Below are 22,902 nucleotides of genomic sequence, written 5' to 3'. Positions count from 1 at the left end.
ATGAAATTATAACCTACACTACTGTAACATTAAACCTGAGCATTAACTTCTGTGTAAACCACAATCAACTTTCAATTGTATTGTTTTGTAAAAGCAAATATAATACAGAAATAAAAACTATAATCCATTATATAATATTTGATCACATTTCATTAAAATACAAAATCGTGTAATACATGATTACGATTCACTTATCTTATTTTGTGGTATAACATCACAGTGCAAGTTTATATGAGGTGAAATTCACAGTTATATAGTCAGAAAAAAAAAACGTACAAACGTTTCATGTTTTAGCCTTATTCTGAATTGGAAGGAAAAGCTTGAATTCTGCTGGCAGTTCATCTTCAGAATAGAGCCTGTCTGAAAAATAAACACGTCTGATACGGCAGTTTGCGTGAATTTGTACTCTGAGGGTCTCTATGTAATTGGTACCATAAGCACGACGAGTGAAGTCTGCTAGGTTAAACTGAATCTGATTCCAACCATCATCCAATCTCATTGGCATTGTGCAAATGAACGGTTTCACTCTTGTTGTAGATTGGTAATTACTTGCCCGGAAGCGTCTACGCACATTCTTGTCATCCAAAATCTGTAAACCAACAATGAAGTCATGTCAATATAAAGTAATCTTAGGTATGATTTAACGTTTTTAAAATGTTCAAGATGATGAGAGACTGTTGGGTTTTTTTCACTATGTCAAGGATTCAGAAACATCCATTGCTTTAGAAATACATATCAGTCTCCATTTTCACTGAAAACAATGAAAGAGAAATCTGTCTTTGGGTCTATATGACTATAGGATATCAGTAGTGTGTTTATGAGAATATATGTTGGCTAGATTGGAGAATGGGGTGATGTCATGTGGTCGACGTATGTGGGAAAGTTAGTGGGTTAGTTGAGGTGATATCTCAGTGAGTTTTATTTACTTGTCGTGTTGGTTTACATCGGCCATGTTGTGACGTCAGTGTTCGTTTGTCAAACTTGACGAAAATTAAGCGATATCCTATAATAAAAGAATCCCGTCGAGACGTATATGGGAAGATAATATTAAAATGGATTTGAGGGAGGTGGGATATGATGGTAGAGACTAGATTAATCTTGTCCTGGATAGGGACTGATGGTGGGCTTATGTGGAAGGGGAATGAACCTCTGGGTTCTCTAAAAGTCTTTTGTAAGTAAGTTAGTTGGTAATGGACCCAAAAGACAGGGGATTATGTTAGGTGAAGAATACAATGCGTGCAGTTCTGCGTTGTGTAACTTTCTCCAGTTATGCCAGGTAAAAACGGGAGGGTAACTTTTCCTTGGTAATTACCAAATTATCTTATTTTCTACTAAAATGCATAGTTTCTAATTGTATTAGGCCTAAGCTTACATAATTCTTACATCTATGCATGTGCAAGTTTAACATTAAAGCATTCTAACAAAATAAAAAGTAATCAACTATTAACACAAACTAAAATTTAAAAATTATGTGATTAAATTGATTAAATATATGAGAAGAAAATAAAATCTGAATTCATCACATACAACAGATTACCTAAACAACTTTTAAATTTTATTAAAACCTTGTAAGGAGAAGGATGATTCAGAGACGTAAGTTTTGATGTATAGATGACATTAACTTATATGAATAATTATACAATTCCTTGTAAACCAAACACCTAATGTTTGGTCTACTACAAATTTATGTGCAGAAAACTACCAGTAAACAGAATGAATGAATCATAATTGTTCAAACGTGTATTATAAAGATAATAAACGATACCTGTACTAAAAATAATTCAAAGTATCAAGACTTCAATGCAAGGATGCAGATGACAATTGTCAAATGTCTACAACATGCTTGCTCCCTTTATCACGAACTTCATTTGATCACTAAGCGCCACCAACTATGTCCTTTTAAGCAAACTGATATGAGAAAGAATACCAAACAATATAGTAACATTAAAAACTGAGCTGTAATTTGAGTTGGCGTTAAACTTCAAACTAAGAAGCCACTTAACTCAGTAATATAATTACGATTACCGGTAGATAAAGTGCAGAATTCGAGACGACAAAATGGGAAATGCTAATTCATGCCCTGATTTTTTTTTTTTGTGTGCAAGGGAAAATATAAACTTTTGGTCCGGGAAAAATACTCTTTATTCGCTTACTTTTTTATTTCACGTCTGTTTCCACAGTTACGTTAAAGCAAAAAAAATGGTTTTATTGTGTAACGCCTCGGCTTCTGCACCTTAACCTATGATTGATTATTTCTAGCGCTTGCAAACTGTGATATGCAACAAATGTGAGTTCTAATTAATACCTGTACTTCGAATGTGAAATACTTCTTCAAATTCTTAATTATCATAACTAAAAAGGGAAGCTTGATACCAAGCGTCTTCTTTGGATCCGCTGGACAGGTTATGTATGTGGTACTGACATTGGTTCCAACAATTTCCAGGACTAACGACTGAATATCGTTGTCTGTTATTCTCTTTATATGTCCGTTTCTGACTTTCTTGTCCCATATCTGTAAAGGTTTACTTCCAATACTATACAAAATAGACAAAAACCCACTTTGAAATGTGTTTTTAAACATGACACTGTCGGTAGTTTACAGATTATTCACATCGATCTTCATTCGTAGATTTTCTCAGTTGTGCAACTATACACGTACAAAATTTCTCTCAGGTTTCCCTCTGAAACTTTGAAATAAAATAAATATCCGCGCTAGTGCAGTGCTCCGAAATTGGAATCGATGGGGCCATTTGCAGGGCTGAATAAAGAAAGGCTCTCACTTAAAGGAAAAAAATTTGTTCGCCGCGTTCGGATATTTATTATTTGCATTATTTTAAATGGAGCATCGCCCAATTGGCCATATCGCCGCTGTCCGCATGACCGGATTCCGATCAGAATTCTTGCCAGAGAATTCTAAATGGATTTCCGTACGGTCCAAGATCGAAATATACAGAGTAAATCAAAAGTCTGGAACCATATAAATATCTTCCATATATTTGACTTTCGATTATTATTGATGTTTCCAGTATTTGTAAGATCAAATGCTCTACCAGTGATACATTCGATCCTAGCCCTCAGCTATCTCATAAACAGCCATTTTGAATGCAATTTGGAATTTTAAATGGAAAGGAGATCATGTAGGTACTCAAAATCATGTCAAATTTTCTGGGAAAAACAACGGTGCAATCCGTTTTGAGATATCTCTAATGGTTTTCAAATTATTTAAAGATAACTGTAATAATGACACAAACATTAGTTACTGCATCTACGGATATTATGTAACATGGTACGGTACTAAGGAGGCTTTGGAAATGGTGTTTTTATGCAATTATGGTAATTAACTTTTCCTGCTTTACTGTTTGGTTAATCTGTGACAGTTTCAAAGCATTATTGTGATTATTTGAAGCTTTCCTATAGCAAATTTCTTGGTTTTCGTGATAACATTATCGAAAGAGGAAAGAATTGATATCATTCTTCAGTCTGGTAGGTTAAGCCACAGAAATGTTGCAGCAGACTGGACGAATAGTTCCCTGGACAATGGATTGATCAACGTGGATCAGTAGAATGGCCGTCCAGGTCTCCAGATTTAACATCCCTTGATTTTTTCTTGGTAGGATGAAGAGAACATTGAGAATGTTGAACATTTAAAGAACCGTGTCATTGAAGCCTGTGCTAAAGTCACCCCGGAAATGCTACAAAATGTTCTATCCACAATATCAACCTGAATTCTGCCTAATGTATATCGTGAGTAAAAATTGTAGGACTGGTGGGAAAAGGATCTACATCCCACATTTTTAAACTTCTGAGAAAAAAGATTATTTTCCATTGAGAATCCAAGTAGTGAGTTATGCGCCTCTTCTTCAATGAAATAACTTAGAAGATTAGACATATCCCAAATCAGTCTTAGGTAAGTTAGTTTTTAGTATCTGAGTTACAGTTACAACATAACGTATTTACACTTAAGATAGGCGCTCACTTACCATAAAAAAAACATCCAGCGCGTTCGGATTTTTATTACCGGTATAGTATCACTCACTTGTTCGCATTTCCGAATTAATCATCAAATAGTGTTGGATTTATCGCTAAAGCACGTTATTTCATTGTAGTGTTTTGAACTGAATATGTAACTTAAACTATGAAGAACTACATTGTTGATTCATTATTTCTCCAGTCTCATCCCATATGTTTCTTGCACATTACATTGCTGTAATTTGATAAAGCTCTTCATACTGTTGAACTAACAAAATAAGTTTCGCGTTATTCATTTGATTTATGTCTTCGATATTACCGCTATTGGAGGCAAGACCGTCTTGTTGGAGGGCTTGCAATCGATATAAATTTTCATGACATTCTTTATTTCGATCTTGACCCGTATGGAAATTCGTTTAGAATCCCCTGGTCAGAATTCTGGACGGAATTCGGCCAAGCGGACAAAGGCGATACGGCCAAGTGGTCGATGCTTCATTGAAAATAATGCAAAGAATAAAAATCCGAACACGACGAACGAATCCGTTCCGGCAAGTGAGCACCTATCTTAAGTATGGTTCGTGTGCTGCTTTTAATTGAATTGCAGCAATACACACGATTGTAAAGTTAAAGAAGAAAGAGATGTTATACTTCACAGATTAGTTAATCCTTAATTTCTACGATGATTCTTTTTCTCCGTATTATGTTACAGAAGACAAACTATTGTACTTACAGTTTGACTGCTTATGCTTCAGGTTTCTTCCGAGTATTGATTCCCTTAACCAGAAGTGGATAGCAGCAATTTCTTAGAGAGAATTTCTCTCCTACGGTGAATCATTTCCTGTGTTCAGTTCATTTCAAAGATAACTGTTACCTTTCAAACTACGTGAATAGACGTCAACTGAAGGACGATGCTGTACCCACCATATTTTATTTTCCACCTAATGTAAATAGGTTAGGCTATGACTTCTGAGATCACGAAATCAATGGGTTAAGCTATGTATTTTTTTTATTTTACTTTTAAAATTTAAATCGGCCAGAGGCCGTTTACCAAAGTTATCTATTTTGCAAATTAAGCTTCCAGGTATAACTCCCTGTAAAGTTAATTTGAATAATTTCGAGGGAAAAACTGTTCCGGGGCCGGGCATCGAACCCGGGACCTTTGGTTAAACGTACCAACGCTCTCCTAACTGAGTTACCTGGAGCTATCTGGAAGCTTAATTTGCATAATACACGTCACTGTAAGTAACAGAAAACCACAATTTAAGTCACACAGAGTTAGTGTGCACTCAATGTTGGTTGCTTGACAGTTGTCAGCCCACTTTGAGGTCTGTGGATATAGAGGGAAAAATTGGATCGGTGTCGGGTAGAATTCCCGGGTAACCCAGTTGGGAGAGCGTTGGTACGTTTAACCAAAGGTCCCGGGTTCGATGCCCGGCCCCGGAACAATTTTTTCTCTCGAAATTATTCGTTATCTATTTTGTTTTCTGTTTCCGTTTACATTTATTTCCTTCGTTTTACTTACACTAATACAAACACAATACCCATGCCCGAGGCGGGACTCGAACCCACAACCCTTCGGTCCAAGCGATAGGGACATACCGTGCCCCTACCGCTGTATTAGTAACATTATGTTCCTGTACTGCTACTAGCGACCCAATGTCAGTGTTACGTAACAATCGGTATTCTGTGTCAATTTGTTAGATTTCATAAATAAATAAATAGACAAAGAAATGATGATGATGGTGAATGGAATGGAATTTACGGGAGGGGAACACTACGGCCCAGCACCATCTGTTATCATAAACCTCAAGCTAGGCGCATTCTCAAAACCACACCGCCTGACTAAACTAAGGTTCGCTGCGTACCCAGATTTCGAGCAGGCAACCCCTCTCGTCACGAGGTCAGCCCCCTCCATGCGTCGCCATCCGACGATCGGGGAATGCTATGGAATGATGAAGAAATGGAGAAATGGTGACGGAATTATGTAGATGTCTAATAAGGTGAAAAACGGGAGAACTCCGAGAAAAATCCCAACTGCGACCTTGTCCGCCACAAGTGTCACTATGGATTTTTCAACAGTAATCTCACTAGAGGTTTTGATTATTCTAGAGAAAATCAAAACTCGCGTGGGATTTAATTTGAGTATTATACGATTAGAATAAATAAAGTACTCTAATACAATAAAATATTAACTACTTACTAAAATTCTATTTCACTAAGTTAGCTTCACCAAAACGTTTGAACGGAGCCGCCATTTTCATTTGACTATCTATGCGGTAAACAAATGGCGATCGCAAAGCATGTTTTATAGTACCGTAAAGAATTTGCAGTTTGAAATGTTGGCAAACAAAGAAATAAATGCTAGGGAAGTGATAAAATTGTACCGATAAGCAGCTATGATTGGTTGAAACACGTCCTTTCGTACCGTTTTATTGGTCAAAAGTAGTATGACATAGTAAAAGTTTAATAGTCAGTGAAAAATCTCAGACCTGACCGGGACTCAAACCCGGGCCGCCAACGTAACAGGCCGGATGTCTGACCACTCAGCCTCCGCAGGGATGATAATGATGATGATGATGATGATAATAATAATAATAATAATAATAATAATAATAATAATAATAATAATAATAACAATAATAGGCTCTAATGGATTTCAGGTAGTTGGGATGTGATATTAGGGACTGGATTAATTTGCTCAGGATAGGGACCAATGCCGACCTTATATGAGCGCGGAAGTGAACCTCCGAGTTGTCTAATAATAATAGTAATACATGTGCGTAACGTTTACGTTAATATTCCATTTTTGGAGTAGGGTTAACCCTACCTATTGGTAAAAGTATTGTTTAGACTTATTTACTACAGCAAACCCCCGATTATCCGAAATTCGATTAACCGAGGCGTCGTATTATCCAAGCAAAATCTGTAAGTGTAAAACAATAAATTAATTTTTTATTGCAGTACATAGGCCTACTTCTTAAAAGTTTTGCCGTGAATACCGTTTAAAGTGTTAAATGTTATACAAAGTGCCTCAGTTTTTGTTACAATGCAGTTACCTTCTTCAATTTTAATTTAATTTTATTCCAACTTACCCTAGTACAAACCCTAGTAATGCCGCATTGTGACGTTTTGTTAAGTGACCTAAGTTCTGAACTGTCAGTCAAGTTACAGCGAGCTCAGAATATGTGCGTCAGATACGTGTGCAACATCCGACGATATGATCACATATCATCGTCCTTCGCAAGTCTTTCGTGGCTCCAACTTAAAGAACGTAGAACTTTACACTCCTTGTCATTGCTCTTTCGAATTCTGCATACCTTAACACCAAATTATCTTTCGTCTCGTTTCTCTTATCTATACTCTAACCACGACGTAAATACCAGTTCACTTATCTGTGGCGCGTTAAGTATACCTCTTCATAGAACATCTCGTTATTCATCATCTTTTACAATATCCACCTCGCGACAAAGGAATTCCCTGTCACAAAGTATTAGGGGCTGCAAGACAATAAACACTTTTAAAAACAGCTTAAAAGATAACCTTTTTAGCATTTCACTCTAATCATACTGACTTAAACTTTCACTGTCTACATTGTTACTCCTTCCTTTAGACATCATCCTGATAGTGCTGTATTTTCAAAATTGTCTCGTAATAATCTCTTTCTATTATCTAACATTATTTGAAATATATTAACATTCTATGTATTTTAGCTTAATTCTGCTACATAGTTTGTATTTCAGTGTTTAATTAATAGTTCATAGTATTTTGTTGTTTAATTCGTAAATAACTCTTGTATACATGTAGCTCTTATTTATTTATCAGAGCTTCCTCAAATTAGAGACTGCCATTCAAATTGTTGAATTCTTTGTAAGTTGATACATATGTACAGTATGTATATTTTTTGCTGGTTGAATGGAAGAGAAGGCCTTACGGCTTTAACTCTGCCAGCTAAAATAAATTATTATTATTATTATTATTATTATTATTATTATTATTACTATTACTATTATTAATATAGGTAGACTGCAGTAATAAAGTACAGTAGAGTACTGTAAATTATTTACAGCAAAAATAAGTGTAAGATTATTTTCCTCTACTGTATTTTTATATATACTCGTAGAGAAGATGTAACTTACATTTGTTAACAAAATTGTTGTCTTTGGGGCTGTCCGTATTATCAGAGTTTTCAGTTATCCGAGGTGGCCTCGCTCCACATTACCTCGGATAATCGGGGTTTTACTGTATATGTAAATATAACTGAAAACAAGGGATTTCTTTAAATTTTTTATTCATCATTCGATGTTCAACTTTTTACAAATGCTTGAAACAAAACTAAAATAATTTGAATGTGCCAACTCAGGATCAATGAGGCAACTCTCTGAATTCATTCAACACACACTTACTTTGTAGGCAATAAAATTCTATCGACATTATGCACGCACGCACACTCGCACTCTGTTTTCTGTACTGGTCATTACTATATCTGTTTTTTATTTTTTTAAGATGGGACATGACAGGAGCGTTGCGATCGGAAAAACAACTGAATGTCACATAGCGTGGTAGAACTGTTACTATGGTAACAACGGCTGAGTTGCCAAACTTACCGTTCCTACGTGGCGAGTGCTTAATAGCTCTCTTGGCGACATTTATTGTGCACACAATGTTTTTTTTTTATGTTTAATATTGGTCGACCAGCAAACTTGCTATACACTGTTAAATTATGGAATATCACATGCAGAATATCATGCTGAGATTGGCTCTAAAGGCTCCTCTAATTAATTTAAATTAATTAATTAAACATTTTTGTGAATTATGTGAACAAAAATATGATGATTTTCTGTGTTAAATTTATGAAGAGTCGTCAGTATCACTAAGAAGGATGTCTTGAGGGAGTTTCCTTTTAAGTCGAGATGGCTGACAAGATCTTGCTTCAATGTTATATGTCACAGCTCCAGGAACACCAGGAAGTTTGTTGAAGAAAGATTTTGACATTGAATGGATGTATTGTTCTAGTGGAAGACAATGTTAACATTGGTACCGGTACGTTTCGTCTTTGATTTTCTGTCGATTTTTGTATTGTTATCTTACCTTCGCGTCAATTAATGTTTTAACGTCAATTGCTGGCTTCCATCAGCTGGCAGCGTGGTAGTCCACATTGGTAACACAGCACTGTAGTTCCAAGCTCGGCCGCTTAACTGTCATGTCCCATCTTTAAAAAAAAACAAGTTATAGGGAACGATTTCTAGTTCCGTAGGCCCACTTATTTTGTTTGCAACGTCCTATACGTATGTTAATAAGATATCTCTACGTTTCTTGTACACTTATTTTTTTTGCGTATATTTAAAATAAAAATATCGGTACTAAAATTGAAAAATGCCAAGATGATTACAAAAATTCTATTAAAAAAACATCTTACAAACACTGGTCCAGCAAGTTCATCCCATATTGGTCTTAGAAGAGGAGAGAAGTGTATTGGCACTTTATATCCGGTGCGATATGTTTACAAAATAATCATAAAATTTACTCTGTCACACGTTAAAAGTGTTAAAATTGTTAAAAAGGTATTTACCTTCGACAGACGGCCCGTTTCGACGCTATGTGTCGTCGTCTTCAGTGTCTCTTGAACCACTGGTGATCTTGACTCTGCGATGTGCAGTTGTCGATGGTAAGGGTGGGGGTGTATTGCTCCTATGGTGGGGGTTGGCTGTCTGTATGCTATGACGTACTATGATGTCAAACAATGTGTGCGTGTTGAACTGTAGTTGTGTGTGAAGTATATATTGTGGGTGTGCTATTGTATTCTTATATATTTCGTACTGTTCTAGGATGTTTAACTGTGAACTTTTTGGTGTGATGTGTAAAATTTCCATATCTGTTTCTATATTATTGTAGTCATGATTATTGTCGATAATGTGATCTGCATAATTTGATGTAATGTAAGGTTTGGTTATAGCTTTAATATGTTCGTTGTATCTTGTATGAAAGGATCTTCCTGTCTGTCCTATGTAAAAATGTGGGCAACTATTGCATTTTAATTTGTAAACTCCAGTTGAATTATATATATTTGAATGTTTAGTGTGGTTATTTAAGTATTTCTGTGTTGTATTATTTGTTTTGTATGCAATTTTGTACTTTAGTTTTCTGAATGAAGTTGCAATTTTGTGGGTATTGGTATTGTGATATGTTAATGTTATGTATTTATTCTCGCGTGCTGTTTGTGTTGGTTTGTTCTGTTTTTGTTTTGCCTTTTTTATTAGTGTGTCTATTATGTTAGGGTTGTATCCTTTTTAACAATTTTAACACTTTTAACGTGTGACAGAGTAAATTTTATGTTTTTAACAAAGTGTTAACGAGAACTTTAATCAATGACAAAATAATCACTGATGTGTAGTAATCATCTGAAGAAATACTTTGTGCCGATACAATGTAATATGACACTATATAGGTAAGATGGAAATTTATTCTTCAAACCATTAATTTTCGCAAGCATTATAAAATGTTATAACCGTAGGAAGCTACGAATATGTGCATATATATATATATATATATATATATATATATATATATATATATATATACAGGGTGATTCAGACCACCAGTAAGAGTAATTTATTTCGGAAATTAGTGCATTAAAATTTTCGAGACAAAAGTATTTATAACTAAACCACATGTGAACTTTCACTTGAGCTTGATTTCATCAATCAGCCCTAACAGGAAGTAGGGTCAGTGGCGTATCAATTTCAAATGGGAGTCTGGGTGAAATATAGTACCATTTGATAGAGCTCTTCAAAACAAACAACTTTCATAAGAAACATTTTTATTTTAATGCACTAGTTTCCGAAATGAATGACTGTTACGAGTGGTCTGAATCACTCTGTATAATAATGCCGCCACACCATTTCTTGCTGCGGCAATAACAGTAGTCATTTCACTCGTAATTTTTCATTTTTTTCTCTTGAACCCAGGTCTATATTGAAAAAAAAAGCCGAGACACGTGTCTTACGGATATGGCCATACTTTCATCCAACATTTTCCCGACTCGAATCTTGACGTCAAAGTGAGAAGTTCTCCTTGTGAGAGAAAAATAAACTGAATGTTTGTGGGCACAACCATGTTCTTCCATCAGGTTCATCGGTTATTTTCGTCAGTTCGGTTCTGAGTGTTCTCGTGTAAATATGGGGGATTAAAGAAAGGCTGCAATTTGTTATTTGCTTCCCGCTTCACCTATGCTATCTGACAAGCAGAAGAAAAGAAAGCGAAAAATATGGAGTAAGATATGGTACTTAAGCAAAGAACGCAGCTGAGACAACGATAGAGATGCGAAGTAGGAGGACGGAGAGGAAGTATCAAACAGTACTATTACCACAGTCTAGTATATACAGTCACAAAGCTCAATACGTAGTAAATATGCATCCATAGATAATTGCTAACCACTAGGATCGCTACTATCGCCTCATTACAGATAATGCGAAATAGTACCTGCACAGTCTATTGTTCCTAGTACCCTCATAAACTCAAGCTTCGTGACTGTAGACCTATATACTAGACTACTATGCATTACTGTTCAATGAATAACTTAAAGGTTTACTCGAAAAATCAAAACCTAATTTCACTCTACATTTATTATTCATTCATTCATAGTTTTTTGCCCAAGAGTAGGTATTTCACTGCAAACCCAGCATTCTCCAATCTTACCTAATTTCTGCCTTCCTCTTTGTCTCCGCATATGATTAATATATCTTAACGTCGTCTACCATCTGATATTATCTTCTTCTGCTTCGAACTTTTCTCCCGTTCACCATTCCTTCCAGTGCATCCTTCAGTAGGCAGTTTCTTCTTAGTCAGTGACCCAGCTAATTTATTTTTCTCTTTGTGACCAGTTTCAGCATCCATTTCAGCAGCATTTTTCCCTCGAAATTATTCAAATCAACTTTACAGGGAGTTATACATGAAAGCTTGATTTGCATAATACACGTCACTGTTCGTTAACAGAAAACCACAATTATTTAAGTCACACAGAGTTAGTGTCCACTCAATGTTGGTTGCTTGATGGCTGTCAGCCCACTTTGATATAGAGGGAAAAATTGGATCGGTGTCCAGTAGAGTTCCCGGGTAGCTCAGTTGGCAGAGCGTTGGTACGTTTAACCAACGATCCCGGGTTTGATAACCGGCCACGGACCAATTTTTCCCTCGAAATTATTCAGTTTCAGCATCATTCTTTCTTCACCCATTATTTCCAACACAGCTTCATTTCTTATTCTGTCTGTCTATTTCATATCCTCCAGTCTTCTCCATATCCATATTTCAAATGCATCTTTTCGCTTCTCTTCGCTTCGTCGTAATGTCCATGTCTCTGCCCCCATACAATGTCACATTCCACACAAAGCAATTTACTAGTCTCTTCCTTAATTCTTTTACTGCTGGTGGTGCTACTACTACTACCACCACCACTACCATTATCACTACTAATTATTGTCATTTTTTTTAGACTCCCTTATAACCCGAGGCCCCTGGCGGCCGCTGGGTTTGCCAACGCATTAAAACGGCACTGAAAAAAAGTGAGTAGACTATAGCCTCTTTCTCGGTAGCAGTTGCAGTCATGGACGCGGCGGAACGTAGACTGAGGCGACTACAGATTAACTATGTGAACTGCAGTGGCGTAGCGTCAATGTAAGCTAAAAAGCTTAGCTTCCCTAGTTAATAATAATTTCATAATAAACCGGCAGTTTATGGAGAAAATTATTTATTAATTTTAATAGAATTTTTATTTACGCGTTAAATATTGTGATGCGGCAGCTCAGGATGATTTGTGATGCAGCAGTAAACAAGAAGCCTGCACACACCAGCTTCCAAGCAAACTGGTTTCTTCTGTGTAATCCACCCCGCAGATTTTCCATCCTTTCTAACAAAACTACCCTGATCGCAAGGCTCGCAGGAAGCTAGCTTTAACATTTAAAATAAGTAGTTTCCGAGTTATCCCTTTTCGTCAGTTGTGTTCAGTTGAAGTGTTAGTGTGCATTGTGGCTGATATAATAAATAATGAGTGAAATAACAGTTCCTGGCACTAATTTACTTGAATTTTTTTAGGACAATTGTATTATCAAAAGTGTGATTTAAAAAACAAATGACCGACTCCCTTGCTGTCAATGAAGGACACAACCAAAAGACAGACGCATACTTACGTAATGATACTAATATTGTGATTTCTCTAAGTATGACAGGGAGTGAGCTAATGTTATACGTGTACGTGTCTATTTGTTAAGAGATATGTGTAAACCGTGAAATCATATTTTATTACGTATCATTTGAGGTCATGCCTTATTGGTGTTACTTACGATGTTCCAACCAATCTTCGACTGCTGACTTGAAATTGACTACTATTTATTTTAAGACTGTATTTTTGTAATACGTTTTCTCATATTGCATGAAAGACAACTTGAGTTAGCTTCCCCTGCTCAAAATTTCATGCTACGCCACTGGTGAACTGCACAATTTATCGTCCCAAAAGTGGCTCCACTAGAGTCGACCGCATCTCGGAAGGCGGTCTTCTACTCGTACTATATATCCGCCGTAGCATTTCTGGAATGTGAAGTCACAAGCCTGTACTGCAAAACCAATCGGAATCAGTCAGTAACAAGTGCTTCCCGAGTTCGTTTGTTTACGTGTGAGTTTCAATACAATGGATAAGTAAAACTAACATATACCAAATACTCTCCAATGATAATACTGGAAAGTTCACGGTAAAAGTGGCGAATGACTCACCAGTGCTATCTAGCGGCAGGGATTGTAGTCAGCGAGGATGACGTGACGATTAGCGCGATGAACTGTGATATGAGTTTTGTTCCTCAACAAACACATGATGTCGTAAGGATTATTCTCATTATAGTTGCACACAATGTCAGTTAAATATTGTTTGTTTTAGAAACTACGCTTAGCGAAAGCTGCTAGACCTTTCATCAGATTTCCAAAAGATAGAAATAGGTAGTAGTCATGTAAACACCAGTAGAATGTTACTTTTATACTACAGTTCTTTACTTTTGTCTTTTAGATGTGCCATGCTCATATAGGTAAATAAAGGCAAAGGACAAGGCCTGAAGTCCTAGACGTTAGTGAGGTTTAATAGGGCGCGTCAGTTACTGTCGCTATTTGCGGCCTTATCTGAAATTCTTAAAAAAACAAAACACAAGCAATATCATAAGCAAAATGCTAACACTAATTAAAAACATTGTGACTCTAAATAATGCTATTGCTTTACATTTTCTTATTGACATCAAATGCACATCTCTCCGCTTTTCCTCACGTAATCCAGCACGCCGCAAGGAGTGTATCAACAATCCAAGCAGCTAGATAGCAGCACAGTCACTTTTCGCCGCCGTTTGCAATGCTAAACAGGGAAGCTTTCCAGTATTATTGTTAGAGAGTATTTGCATATGCTGTGTGTGTAAGATAAATGGATGAAAGGAGAGATTGTAAAAAGATAATTAATGCATAGCCGGGCGCGGGAAATAGTGTTTAAGGTGCATAATTATTTTAAAAACGTTGACGAACAGAACGCTGCCGGCCATCATGGTGCTGGCTGCAACTTTGACAACTCGCAAGACACATGATAAAATGCACAGTTTAACTGAACGTGTTTGGGATCCTTAAGAAATTCCTTCACGTGCAAACCTCAGCTCTTAACGGAATGAACCGAAGTCTTCCGAAGGGGACTTACCTTATGCCAGTCGGCCATATTTTTTGTCTAAGCCTGTACAATGTTCATTTCTCATTAATATTCACTTAATAATCATATGAAAGTGTTACCATTATTTTGAAACACGGTGTACATATTTTAAAAAAGTGACACGTTTATAGAATTTCATATGGATTGAACTCAAATTGACCATTAATAACAAACGCACAAAGATTGTACTTTATTATATCGTAAACAGAAACTAATAGCTAATTACAACTTTCAGTACCAGTATACAATTTTTATATTACATGATGGCAATCGTTATGAATGAGTATAAACAAATTTTCGTTCCTACCTCTTATACACTGTTAAAACAGAATTTTAAGTCTTTTGTTACAAAAATGATACCTGCTTCTTATTTCAGACAGATATCTATTAAGCTTCGTCTGAAGGTGTTTCTTTTGGAGGAGGTGGGATGAAGAACACAAATCTGTATATGCCTGCTGCGAAAATACTACCAGCTAGAGGACCAACCCAGTAGACCTGCCATACGAAGAAAAGGCAAATAAATGAATGAATAACTAAATAAACAAATAACCAAATAAACAAACAAATAAATAAATAAACAAATAACTAAACAAACAAATAACTAACTAAACAAATAATTAAATAAACACATAACTAAAAAAATAACTAAATAAATAAATAAACAAATAAATATATATATATATGTTTTTTTAGTATATATTTTTAATTTTATTGGGTTATTTTACGACGCTGTATCAACATCTAGATTATTTAGCGTCTGAATATGAAGGTGATAATGCCGATGAAATGAGTCCGGGGTCCAGCACCGAAAGTTACCCAGCATTTGCTCGTATTGGGTTGAGGGAAAACCCCGGAAAAAACCTCAACCAGGTAACTTGCCCCGACCGGAACTCGAACCCGGGCCACCTGGTTTCGCGGCCAGACGTTTAGTATATATCATTGAGATTTTACCTCTTTGGTGATATCTGGTAATAGTTGGGAACACTGAAAAGATGGCCATATTGGCTTCATAGGAAATGCTGTAATATTACGTGAACCCCATAATAGTGTTAACAATGTTAATAGCGTCATGTGAAATGGGATTAGTGTTATGAATCTACATTGAGATCTTACTACTATTTGCTACAAATAGCATGAATCGCTTAATTATTATTAACATGAATAATAATCTAAGTACGTATTTAATACTTTGATCCAGTAGGCCTAAGATTAGTAGAACATTGGTTTTCAAACAAGGCGATGCAGACACGTTAAGAGAAAAGAATAGGAAGGAAGTTATATATATTATATATATATATATATATATATATATATATATATATATATATATACACTTTATAGTATCCTGCTACCATACGAAGAAATTCAACTCAATCATACTGAATTCTAGAGGAAAGCAAGTAAATTTTTAAATTATTTTTGCCTGGCTTCCAAAAAAGTTTGTTGGCTCTTAAACTATTTGTCAATTTGTCCAGCTCTGTTTATAACAATAAGTTTTGCTGAGAAGCAGTTTCTTCGTCGATGATAAATTAACCGTATTATTTTTCAGTCTGTTGTGCATAATACCGCTCTTAAATGGCCGTCGGGATTGGCAAGGTATCCATCGAGCGAAGCAAGCATCTTGAGGCAGCCTCGCTTCGTGGATACGCGGCTTTAGAATTACCATAGAAGAGGGTAAAGTCGATCAAAATTTTGCAATTTTTTTTTTTATGATATTGAAGTTATGCAATGGAACGAATTTCCTCAGAAAATAGAATTTTGTCGTCATCTCCTTCACTTATGAAGGCACATTACAAGAAGTGAATTACAATCTATCAAAAAATGAATTTTTTTTTGACTTGTGATCGATGTTACCTGCTTAAATAGGGTAAAGTCGATCACCATTGAATTTTTAGTTTAAGATCGATTTTAAAATATTGCGGAGTAAAGTCGATCACTATTTATGTTTTTTAAAAAGAAATTAAGTGTATTACATATTTTATTTGTTATAACGGGTGTAGAAAACAATAATAATCTACAGTATATGCCTATAGGATTATATAGTGTATCTTTTGTTACTGTGATCATACAATTCGATACAATTAGACCTATAGGTCTCCACTGTACAAACGTGACTATGATTGCCAACTTATAAAACATAAAAACACATTTTAATACTTCACATACCAACAAAGATTTAATAATTCAAAATTTACATTGAAATACCACACTTCAATTATAATCTAAAATGCTATTCAACATTGCTTAGGTTTATATCAGTTGTTATTCGAAATCTTCTCCTCCTCATGTCCTTTAGAAACTACGTTGTTCCCATCGTCAGGTACAGAGGGGTATACAAAATACGTTCCTTTGGCAGTGCTTCTCTTACGCAAGAAATTCACCATAATTTTGCCTTCTCTTTCCCAACTATCCCATCAATATAAGCTATACTATGACACTTTTCTGTTTATAAGTGTTAGTTGGAAGTATTTCGGTGAATAATTTATTCTTCCTGCTGGTCCTATTTGCTTCGAGTAGGTCGATGGCATGATCGACTTAACCCTACAAAGGTACAAGTTTTCTTAAAATAATAAGTTTCAATACCAACATTTAAGAACTGCAAAAGTATTATTTCGGGATACAATCTCAACGAAAAGTACTTACGTATACTTCCTGTCTCCTTTCACTGCTGACGATAATTTAGAGTTTGTATGACTTTGTTTTCGTTTAAGAGAAAAAGTTGAAAATAACAATTTTCACTTCAACGGTAATTACACTGTGTTCCCATTGTTGGCATGCGCTGGCTTTTTGTTGTCCATCTCGTTTACATTTGCAATGTCAGGCAATGAAGTCAGCATAACAAAATTTTAATAAGTAACAGAGAGAATATATAATTTTCAATAAAAATTGCAAATGATCGATTATACACCCACTGATTGACTTTACCCACTTCTACGGTACACAACCACCAACCACTTAAAAATTCCACGCAATCATAGTCCCTGCCATCTTTTATTTAGGCATAACTTTCAGTCTGTTTACCTTATTTCTTTTGTGATTAAAACCAACAGATTTCGAAATTAGCGTAAGTTATACAATATAAAGATACATAATTTTAACATAATAAAATCTTATTAAAAGGCCACCCTAGCAATCAGTAATCTCGTGCTGCTTGAGATGGCTTCGAGAATCGGGCACTACGGGTGACGAATGGAAATCTCAAAACCCTACGAGCTGAGGGCTGTTGTAAACAATGAACTTACCCAGTGATCTTTCCAATATCCCGTAACAAGAGCAGGACCAAGTGACCGTGCAGGATTTAAGCTTGTGCCTGTCCAAGGAGCCTGAAAAATTAAGAGATTTAGGGCCGATTTCACCAAAGCTGAGTTCTTCACTAAATATAAGTTCTCTTTTAAATCGTTCCGCGTTTCATCGTGTCAAATTCACTCATTCTGCTAATGACTTTTTACTAAATACCTTACTATAATAATACCGGACAGCTGTATACTATACTAAAAGCCAGGTTATGAACCAACTAAACCGGAAGCAACGTTCTGTTGGTCTCTTTCTGAGCTCTGTTGCCACATAGTGGCGAGAGATTCAAAACATGTTCAGCGTTTTTCACCGATATGTTTAAAATAACTACTGTCTATAGTTCTCGATAACACTATCAACAATATTAGTAATTAAAATTACTGTTTTTAAGAAAGCACGAGCTAATGACGCTGGTACGAAATGCGACTCGTAATGCACGTGGTACTGCAAATGAACTGGCTACACTGTCTCCGTGATTCCGTTGCCAGATTTTCGTTAGCAGACGACATTTTCACGCGAGGTCCAATGAAAAGCTCCGTTCTCGTTCTCCCCTCCAACCCCCACACTCAACGTTTCATCACTGCACAGGCTACCCCTCTAACCCGCACTTTCCTCTCGCCCATCCAACTACTTCCTGTTTCGTCGGTTCATAACCTGGCTTTTAGTATAGCAGCATTGACGTGAGTGCGAAATATCGCGGACTTGACATCTAGCGGAGCGGCATGGAATTACGTCCACATATACAAATATTAACATAGCGGAAGTCGGGACTATTGTTTAAAACGTGAGGTACTAATGTGAAATAATACACGAGACACTTAAAAATGTTGAAGAGTATTTAATATAACATTATTTCGTCGCCTGAATGCAAGAACTAGGTAACTTGATTTTTCATATTTCGTGACATCGCCTATTTACTCATTTATTGCGCTAAGGAATATGTCTCGTTTTCTTTTACCTATTTGTTTTATTGGAAAATAGATGTCGCTGGTATCGTTCGATAAGTTACCTAGGTCCTGGATTACATTTTGTGCGATTTTTGCTAGCTATAAAAGAGGTAACTAAAAAACGCAAATTTCGAGTTACCTAGTTCTTGCATTCAGGCGATGTTGATATCAAACCTGCATATTATGAGAAATATTGCATACTTCATATTACTTTCCGTAATTAATTGTTACATATTTTTTCTTTGGTTTAGTGAGACAAAATCAATTCTGACATTAAGAATGAATTTACAATAACGCTTTATATACCATTGCTGACAACTGCAAAGATAAATTTGATAGTAATGTGATGCTTGTAATAATTAGTAAAGGCATGTGGACAACAATAAAACTTAAATCGATAAAACCTTACAATTTCCAATACATTTTAACTTCTATTCATTTATTAGGTCTAAATAAAAGAAGCTAATTTGTATTTTTCTATCAACACAAAGACCAAGGAATTAGGCCTACTAAAGAATGTTGTTGACTCACGTTTTATGATCCCTCGGAAATCGAAAGTACGATTTGGAGCAATTGTAATGCTGTAATTTTGTAGCAATTATATATACATCCTGACATTTTAACACAGCACTAACTAATGAAACTATTAACTAGCCCAGCAACAATACACATTGTAGTTGATTACAGCTCGTTTCACGAGTATCGCCACACCGGCCGCCTAGGTAGCAGCACCAGCGTCGTTCGCGCGCAGAACTGCTAGCTGTCCGGTATTATTATAATAAGGTATTTGCTAAAACGGAGAGTAAGTCAAGATCAGTCATTGCAGTTTCACCGCAATTTTTCATAGACTTAACTTAGCTACATGCCAAAATCAGATCAAAACTAAGTCTTTCTTAGCTCGCTAATCTGTCCCTATGGTGAAATGCAACTTTGGCTGAGTCTTACTTAAATCAATATATTATGGATGGTGAAACCAACCCTTACTATGAATATTTACACAACACACTTTTAACATGGAACGTTTACGTGCACCTATTCAGCTGAAATGTCCATTACCATTTTTGTAGCGCACCTTGCTCCTTAGCGGGAGAGCGCCGATGCAACCGGCAACACATTATTGCTTAGTGGCAGCGGGCCGATGCAAACCGGAACAATATACTGTTATTGCAAGTTATCTTGACCTTTCTGAGCGGGGACAGAAGGGCAGAGGGAAGGAAGCGCGTAACGTGGGTGGAGCCAACTGAGTTGTTTGCGCATGCCCCGCAGCATAATGTCTTGTCAAGAAACATAGTACTATTTCCTTTACTGCGTACCAGTAGTGTTACCATGGAGGAGCAACCAAAGGGTAGTAATTATGGTGAAATAACATCACCGGGGAGAAAAAGTAGCGCTGTTATCCACAGCGAAGAAAGAGAAATTATCGCAAATATAAGTGTTGCGATGAGGAAAATTTAAACAAATGTTTGCTGGAACCTTGTGATAAGGAATATGAGAGAGCGGCTAAATACTCTGGCAAAAGTATTAGTTCCGTGAAGAGAATTAAGAATAATACTGAATTACAACCGAATGGACCTCACATTACTCCGGAAAAGAATAGATATGCAATGTTTAGAAATTATTGCTATAAAGCTTATGTACAATAGTGTGTGTACTATGAGCGACATAATGAATTACTGTTGTAAGTTATTATTTTGTTATAGTCTGCAAAACATATTATTTCATTCCAGAATTAGAAGTTGTGTAAAGTTGAAGTGGACGATTTGATCAACATGTCATTCGGGATACAATCGAAGAATTCTATCTTGTTCAGAAAGTAGTACCTACGATTAAGAAGATAATTCCGAATGGACGATGCCATTGACGAAATAATAATAATTAATTTTGAACCAGGCAATGATGGCAGCAATGATAGGGATATGGATTGTGTATAATTGTAAATTAATATAAATTCAAATAATAAGCCTGTAAAATATTGTTACAAGAATATGTACATATCAGCTGTAGGTGTAAGTCATGTAGACCTACATGATGTATAAAAATAGCTGTAGTAACTCTGTCATTGCCGCTCCCCAGCCCGGATGAGAGAGGAGGAGTGTACAAACGATTATATTTAAATACTTACTCATTAAGGTTAATTGAAGTCTGCTACGAAACCATGTTCTCCTCTCAAAACCGGAGTGTCGTGAGATGATGTCTATATTGAACCAAGTTCTTTTACAGTAGAGAGCCGTGAGTAAAAGAACCAACGTTTTCTGAAAAGAGTCACGTTACGCGAGGGAGGGGCATCCTTGCCGTGCCGTTACGTTGATGAGTACATGCCGTACCGAGCAGTACGAAAGACAGACTTAGGGGATGTAAGGTTCAAGATAACTTGCAATAACAGTACGTACATTAGAAAATAAATAGTTTCAATGTCATCGTATACATATAAGGGCTCTCAAGTGTTGTCGGAAAAATTCACCATTAAAATGGGACACTCAAGGACAGGAGAACGCGAATTCGATTATGCGCACTGTTCAAAACATACAGAGGTGAGCCTGCCTGGAGAGAAATAAAAAATAGGTTGCAACCGTAAAATTACTCTTCAAGGAACGACCACTCATATAAATTGAGGGAAAGAAGACAGAGGACGGACACTGGAAAGTTTTCTTTTCTCAATCGTACTATCAGGGACTGGAATGCTTTACCTGCAGACTTACTAAAGGCTTTACCAACAACCAAAAACGTATTTAAAAATAGGCTTAAGGACTTTACTAATAGACGGTAATTATACACAGTATGTAAAGGATGTAAATGATATTTTGTTATTGAAGTGTTGTATCAGTGAAGTATGTTGTGTCAGTGAAACGTGTTCCTGTCAGGGAAGCTTTATAGTTTATAGTGGCAGTGCAAAGTATTTGAACAGTGAAATATTTTTGAAGTGCTAGTGAAATCAGGATAGAATCAGTGAAATTTATCGTAGTTCCAGTGCAGTGAGTGAGTTGACAGCGAAATGAGTGTAATGTGGAAAGGTACTTGTGCAGATATGAACATATCATACTCGTGGGTTTTAGTTCGAACTTAGATTTAAGATACAAATTAGATTTATTTTAAATGTTATTTTAAGTGATCGTGCTTCATTTAATTTAGGATATTCCCTATTATTATTATTACTATTATTATTATTATTATTATTATTATTATTATTATTATTATTATTATAAATTATTGTTAGTATTAATTATTTGTATTAGTTATTGGTATTATTATTATTAACTGTATTTTTAATTAACAAGTTTATTATTGTCATTATTGAGTGTAATTAGTTACACTGCCACCGGGTATATACCCATTGCAGTGTGAATACATACATACATACATACATACATACATACATACATACATACATACATACATACATATTAAATTAAAGATATTACTACGTATAGTGGCTTGCGCATCGAATGCTGTATTTATTTTATTGTACTGGTTATGATATTCATCACCAAAAGTTCAAGTCCCTTGTTTTGTGATTAAGCTAAGATGATTTTTATCACGCGGCGATGCACTGTTATTTTAAAAAATACAACCACCAACACTTAATGGGGGTGATGGGTGAAATTTCTATTTTCTACACTTTTCAAGCGATGTCCTTGATTTTTGTACACATAATCACGGTGTGATAGATGATGATGTGGTGAAGTTTCATTTTTTGAAAGTCACTTAATTTCTGAGTTATTAACAAAAATATAGGAGAAGAAGGTTTACCTCTGCTATAGCAATGCCTGCGACGGTGAAACCGAACTTCAAAGCTGTTGCGTCAGTGTTTCCTTTATTCCTCTTGTCGAAGACACCGCATACAACAAAACAAAGGACTGCAGTGGCGATAGCTTCCATAGCCATACCTGCATACACGTTCAGATCTTTGTGCACCATTGTGACACAAACAGTTTTGCCATGGAACATAGGCGTAAGCCCCTGTAACAACAA

General features: G+C 35.9%; 2 protein-coding genes across 3 annotated transcripts in view; both read right to left on the bottom strand.

Annotated features, from left to right (window-relative positions):
- Nucleotides 1–47: 47 nt before the first annotated feature.
- Bug22 (cilia- and flagella-associated protein 20) lies at nt 48–2,632 on the bottom strand. The gene is made up of 2 exons (XM_069815803.1): nt 2,306–2,632; nt 48–589 (listed from the first exon to the last, which is right to left on the bottom strand). The coding sequence occupies exons 1-2, from the start codon at nt 2,579–2,581 to the stop codon at nt 284–286; spliced, it is 582 nt and encodes a 193-aa protein (XP_069671904.1). The 5' UTR covers nt 2,582–2,632; the 3' UTR covers nt 48–283.
- A 12,231-nt stretch (nt 2,633–14,863) lies between these two features.
- The window catches only part of LOC138692665 (aquaporin AQPAe.a-like), a 55,430-nt gene continuing 47,391 nt past the window's right edge, over nt 14,864–22,902 (bottom strand). For both annotated transcript variants that reach the window (XM_069815784.1, XM_069815793.1), the window contains exons 5-7: nt 22,681–22,890; nt 17,935–18,015; nt 14,864–15,187 (exon numbers count right to left, since the gene is read on the bottom strand). In XM_069815784.1, coding sequence (XP_069671885.1) covers nt 15,080–15,187; nt 17,935–18,015; nt 22,681–22,890 — 399 coding nt within the window. In that variant the 3' untranslated portion in view covers nt 14,864–15,079. The remainder of the gene's footprint in view (nt 15,188–17,934; nt 18,016–22,680; nt 22,891–22,902) is intronic.

This window comes from Periplaneta americana, chromosome 2, assembly GCF_040183065.1.
Source record: "Periplaneta americana isolate PAMFEO1 chromosome 2, P.americana_PAMFEO1_priV1, whole genome shotgun sequence".
Taxonomy (NCBI): domain Eukaryota; kingdom Metazoa; phylum Arthropoda; class Insecta; order Blattodea; family Blattidae; genus Periplaneta; species Periplaneta americana.
Note: the sequence above shows the minus strand (reverse complement) of the source record. Positions and strands in the feature narration are given on the sequence as shown.